A 6491-nucleotide genomic window follows, 5' to 3' on the forward strand; every position below is an offset into this window, starting at 1 on the left:
AATTAGGTATAATCTTTGGAATTTTAACAAGCAATATTCTATAAATTTGACCCAGAAGAATATTACTTTATATTTCTAATGCTCTCTGTACTGTCCACCGATAGACATATATAAGAAGTCGACTCCTAAGACGCCCTCTAGGTGATTTTATTTAGGTGTACACATCATGGCCCGTGATAGCTCAGTTGGTAGAGCGGAGGACTGTAGTGGTATATATCAAAGCTATCCTTAGGTCGCTGGTTCGACTCCGGCTCGCGGGATTTTTTTTTTCTTTATATTCTTATTTTTTTTATATAAATATTATAATGTAACCTTAACGAAGCTGAATGTCATATATTCTGCTAAAAGTTTTTGTTTATATTATTTTCTAAAGCAAAATAGTATTGACACGTTTTCAAAATGAGCATTGTGGTGTTAACGGAACCATCAGTGTTAACAATGTGATAGTTAAGTATTACTAGGTCTTTTAAGAGAAAAAAACCTTTGTTAGAAATAAGATTGATATTACTTTATTAAATTTGCTTAGCAATTTCACATATCCCTCCTTAGTTTGTCCAGGACAATCATTCCTAATAATGTGAAATGGTATAATTTATAAAGTATCCTACCTGACTCTAGTAAGTCTCATTTCTTTGCTATTACCAACAGAATAAACCTTTATAGTAATATCTCGGGTATATCAAGTATTTCAGAAAATTTATCAATTTCACAAAATCCTCTTTAGTGACACCATGGCAATAATTCCACATACTGTGAAATGGTATCAATTCTTTATTGATTAGCATACATACCTATAACTTTATGTTATACGTTAAACACCACAGACCATAACTGAATAAACGTGTCATTTCATTTCAACAAATTTTCATTAGCACGATGTAAGTGTAAAATTGATTGAATAATAGGCAATAACTATGGCAACTGGTGACCAGAGTAGAAATGTAAACAATGGAGGAAAGGGAGGCAACTCTTTTATGACGAAACAAGTACACGATAACATGATTATGTTATATAATCTACAGCTGAACACTTAATATTAGGTAGATAGAACAAGGGCTTGTGTAGGGGTCTAACGTCCGGGCAACAGCCATGGTCATATGAGGACGGGTGTCAAGGTCACATCAACAGCCATGGTCATATGAGGACGGGTGTATTAATCTAGGATATGGATGTACATTCAGTTATATACAATATTAAGTATAATTTAAACGTTTTGTGTATGTCATGTTTGCATTACCATCAGAATTAGGGCAAACATGTGAACATAATGTAAATTGATAAAAGTATCTATAATATCTCACTTATTTCAGAACATTGGGTCGAGGTCGGCTTCCAGTTTACAATCCTCAATGTTCTTAATCTATCTTTGAAGAACAGTAATAAGAGAAAAGCCGTGCGGTGGAACCACACGTGATGTAGTCGGGGTGTTATTTATAAATAGTAGGAATGGGATTTTTTTTCTCCTTCGACATGCATAATGCTTGAAGAAAGCATACAGTGAACGTGAGTATTTCGCTGTAGAATCATGAAACAGCATCATTTTATTAATCTGATCATGTTTTTATTTATTTGCCATGAAGGAAAAAATCAGTTGATCGTACGAGTTGTCATACGATTAGTTTGTTTCGATAACACTGGGGTTTTCCGTAGTTGAACCGTGGTATGACTGCAGTGTTGATCGAATATCAATATCTGGAAGTATCAAGAAAATATATAAATAGTATTATTAATAGAAGATGTATATATCTAATAAACGTCGTCATCCTTTAGAATCCTAGCCAAGAGTCCATAATTCAAGGCTTTCTCATTGAAATGTTGCATTACATAAAAAGACGCTATTCGCTAGCGACAATTATTCCAATGGACTAAATGCTTCACTATTACTATTAAGTTGGTTAATTTCACGCGTCGTTGCTAACTCTAATCTATCTTGATCTTTTGTTGATTTGATAAACAACAGTTACCAGTATATCAGTAGGTGTAAACCGCGTGCTAGTTTTTACAAACAAACGCCATGTCCAATTTTCTTAACAACTTCAATTTACTTGCTGAAATATATAAAATATTGCGATTCAATATGAATGATGGAACTCGACTATATTCCGTTGTCAAGGAGAAAGTGGGAAGAATTAGCTGTCCGTCAACGGCTTTTGCAAATAGCTGCTGTGCATGGATGAACCGTCAAAACGTCAAAATAATTTTGAAAAATTAATCAAACAAGTTAAATGTGCCTTTCTGACGTTTTGACCGCTGTTATTGCTAAAAGAAATATTGCACTGGTAGTGGTTTGTAAACACCACGCTTTGCGTTTACGCAGTTGCGATCCATTGGATTGATGCCACCAAACTTAACAAAACAACAGTCTTGACTAACGTCATAACACGACAGTTTAACAACAGTCTCCAGGTATACTGGAATGTTTTCTGAATCTATACAAAAGTTTCTTTTACATGGAACACTAAACATTATAGTCTCCGGACCTTAATTCAACTGATCATTTAAGGATTGAATAATGTTATGTTGAGGTGTATGGGGGTATAAACCTCAATAGGTCTTGAGACAAATTTTATGAACATAATAAATTTGTCTCAAGACCTATTGAGGTTTATACCCACACACACCTCAACATAACTTTATTCAATCCTTATATTTATATTTTTTTGATGTTTTGTACAATATTTTGTCTTTGACAAATAGGGACTTGTGCAAGTCTACCACATAACTTAAAGAAATGTACGTCATCACTCTTCATCTACATATGGTTAATACTTTTAGGATTTCTTTCGTGAACAAACTTAATAGCGAAATAAAACAAATATTAGTTTTAAAGGAATTTATTTCATATAAATATGATCACTTTTGAAAAGGAATTAAAAAAATATAGTCCAAGCTCGACAAATGTATTCCTACGCCGGACTTGATATAGTTCATTGAAATATGACTCGAGTTAACTGTGGTAGGTTCATTGAGTCTGAATTGAGTGGAAATATAAATATTATTGATTTACTGTCTTGCAGTGGTAGAACGGTCCATAATGATACAATTTTAAGCTTTACAATGAGTAAAACGAAGAAGGATTGCTAGTTTACCTCGTTCTGGTGCGCTTTCAGTAATGTCTCAGGCAGGTATAGCGTCATCGTAGGTCCTATTGTCCAGTACCGACCCAGGTTGAAACCGTTGATTACCACAACTCCCTTACACCAGTCCTAGGTTGGTAAATTTTCTATAACTTTCTAGGGTTTTTAGCAAACTTAGATTTCTGTTGCATAATTCTGTACCCGTTATATAAAATTTCTCTATCCATTACTGAGTTACCTTTCTGTAACCATTAATTTGAATTTTTGTACCATGAAGTTAAATTTCTTAACCCATTAAGTTTAATTTCTGTACACAATAAGTAAAATTACATTTAATCAAATCTGTATGATCATCAAATACTTATTATTAAAAACATTTTGATTAAATTTCTGTACCTATTTAAACCCAATCACAGTGTGTTTTCGGATGATTCACAAATAGCTGACATTTTTAGATCATGCGATATCGTGTGGTATTTGGAGAATCATGGAATCATATTGTGATAATAGAAATATATATGAATTAGTGAATCCATGATACATGGTGGCACATTAAGGAGTTATACAACCATTATAACCTACCTTCATCCACAGGAAAGTGTCCGCCAGGTTACCGGGAATATCAAAGTGTCCCCTATATAGAGTTGGAGTAGTTCTGTTGCTCTTGCCCAATGAAGACCACGTGCCATTATCTATCACCCTAACAGACAACAAAAAATAGAAAACGGAACACCAACAAACATATATCATAAACAGTTCTTTGTACTGATATATTAATGGATTTTTTGTAGATTCATATTTTATTTCAATAAATGTTCAATACAACATCTCTAATCCCGTGTTCTGACCTGGTAAAAGCACATCAGATTCAAAAATAAATATTTGCATGAACACAATATTATGTATCCAAGGCGTCGATGTGTCGGTATGCATTAAACACGTTCTGAATACATTTTCATTGAAACCATGCAGTGTGTTCGAGTAAAACATATTACATTTCACACAGTCGATTACATAACAGATCTGATATATAGCAAAATAATGGAAACAGAGAAGAGCTAGACGCAAAATGCGTCACGTGATCTAATGTAACAAGGTAAGGCTCTGTCTATATATTCTATAATCAATATATAAGAATTGTTTATAATTATTGATATTCGATAAATAAGCAAAAACACCCATATGTGTTGATCTGTCGAGTCGGATTGCCCGAGTTTCTTGCGCGGAGGAAAATATCACGAGTGTACGGAGTGATATTTTTCCTTCGCGCAAGAAACGAGGGCGATCCGACTCGACAGATCAACACATGTGGATGGTTTTGCTTTTATCACATACCTTTATTAATTACAACTTTCCTTAATTATGGAATCCATTTGCGGTTTCAAGTGGCGTCACATCACTATGTATTGTTTTCGTTTTCAATAAAAAGAAATCGTCATCTCGTCATCAAAAATTCGCTACCTTATTAAAAGTGTAGGCCTTGTTAACAGATCTAGACACTTTACACTTTATCAATATTTTTGTTCTGATTGTCTCCCTTCTGTTTTCAAACTGATAATGTTCAGGAAAATCACAACACTAATTGATGCGAAATAATTTATTTGCAATCAGATATATATTAAAACGTTAAAATAAATGCCGTGTTAATAAATTCATCCAACTGTCCGTGAAAGTGTTCGGCATTTAATTATGATCTAAAATACAACATCGTTTACTTCAAGCAGCAAAGCTTAAATATACTGTTTAATTTAATTTAATTTAGCATTAGTTAAGCATGGATATATTCAAAAAATCAAATTAAACCTATATATCGATGGCATCAAACAAATTCTCCACAACTAGACATATAGCTAATGTGCTGTCGTTGAGCGACTACGTCACAGCGCGTGCAAATTTCATTCACAAAAACAAGTGTGGCCTGTGTTTCGCGTAAAGCTTATATGATTTGATTGGACATCTGAATGAATTCTCGGGATTTACAAAACGTTTTGGATTAAATGACCTCTGGTGAGTTGAATTGCCTCCACGAGTTTTTGTTGATCTTTCATTAAATTCCCAATATTCTTGGCCGTTTTCGTCAGTTTTCAGTTCAAGATCCCCCCATTTTAATCACCTTCAGTTTTTCTTACTGTGTTTTGATTTCTTTTACTCATTATGTAATCACGGAAGTCTGTTATCCCTGATGTGAAGGAACGCTCGGAAGCAGTTAGCTGTAGACACATATTAACGGTGTTGTCATTGTTTGACGGGCGTCGGTGGGGGGCAGGCATAGCTTTGGGAGCAGACGCAGGTAATGGGGGTTAAGAAGTTTGTACGGGCTGCTGTGAAGGAATAATGTGATTTTCTTCGTCATTTACAAACCCTTCCTCGTTATCCACTTCATCAAATATCATATCATGAAGAATTTCAAAGTTAACGTCCGAAAGTTCCATGTTATGATGATAGACTATTGTTCAATACCTATCAACGCCACATATCGATTTGTGTAAAAATGTGTAACAGACCTCTTGATAAAGTCCTTGGAGAAATCTAGGGGGTATATACTCCAGTTATGTATCGCCTGGTCGTCCAGTAATATGTCGGAGTTAATCCCTAGAAAGGCAATAAATCACTAACATTATACATAAACAGTACAGTATATGATATTTAGGGATTTTACGTCCTCGCAACAGCCAGGGTCATATGAGTACGGGTGTCAAGGAGACACCTAGCAAAAGAAAAAGCACAGAAAGAGAAGTGTGGAAAGAAAGGAATAGGAACAGATGTTTTTGGCCTCTTCAATGTCCCCTTGATAGAATGCATATTAAATTACAAAATCCAGGGGAGTTCAGTCAATTTTGAAGACAGGACTATTTTCCAATAAAAATTAACATATTCAATAATTGAGACATTGTCATTTTAATGATATCTTCCCAATGTTTGACAGAATAGACTTGACCATTTGATGTATACTATTTCCTGGTTGTATCATAACACAATGCTCAAAATGGCGAATGGAAACCATACAGAGGCGGTAAAATGAAAGTGGACTGACCGGAGAGTGAACCGGATGATTTTGTTTTGAATCCGTTGGAGATGAGATCCGAAGGAAACAATTCCAGTGAAAAGCTGTGATTTGATATTTGATATGATAACTAATTGGTATTATACATTATTTCAGACATTTCATATAGGAAATAGTAAGATTTGTTATTTCACATTTCATCATCAAGGATAAAATTAAAAGATGCTTAAAGCAGCAGGAACATATGGAGGTACATAGTTCACTTGAACATTGAAAAGCTTAAAATAAGTAAAGTGCAGAAAAGACTGAGACAAATCATTAAGAATATGATTTAAACACAAACCAGGTTAAAGTTCTAAATAATCAGCTAGATGTCTTTAAACTAAGGTATGTCTAATCAGTACAGTTAA

General features: G+C 34.2%; 1 protein-coding gene and 1 non-coding gene across 2 annotated transcripts; one reads left to right on the forward strand and one right to left on the reverse strand.

The window, feature by feature from the left end:
* Positions 1–170: 170 nt before the first annotated feature.
* Trnay-gua lies at positions 171–260 on the forward strand. The gene is given in 2 exon segments: positions 171–207; positions 225–260. It is a non-coding gene; the product is annotated as a tRNA-Tyr (tRNA).
* A 1284-nt stretch (positions 261–1544) lies between these two features.
* Positions 1545–5669, reverse strand: LOC117320997 (beta-galactosidase-1-like protein 2; the record flags this gene model as incomplete). Its single annotated transcript, XM_033875484.1, is given in 4 exon segments — positions 1545–1692; positions 3090–3206; positions 3660–3777; positions 5582–5669. Coding segments are annotated over 4 exon segments (428 nt in total), but the record flags the coding sequence as incomplete, so codon positions are not given.
* Between the last annotated feature and the right edge of the window lie 822 nt (positions 5670–6491).

This window comes from Pecten maximus, unplaced genomic scaffold (genome assembly GCF_902652985.1).
Source record: "Pecten maximus unplaced genomic scaffold, xPecMax1.1, whole genome shotgun sequence".
Taxonomy (NCBI): Eukaryota; Metazoa; Mollusca; class Bivalvia; order Pectinida; family Pectinidae; genus Pecten; species Pecten maximus.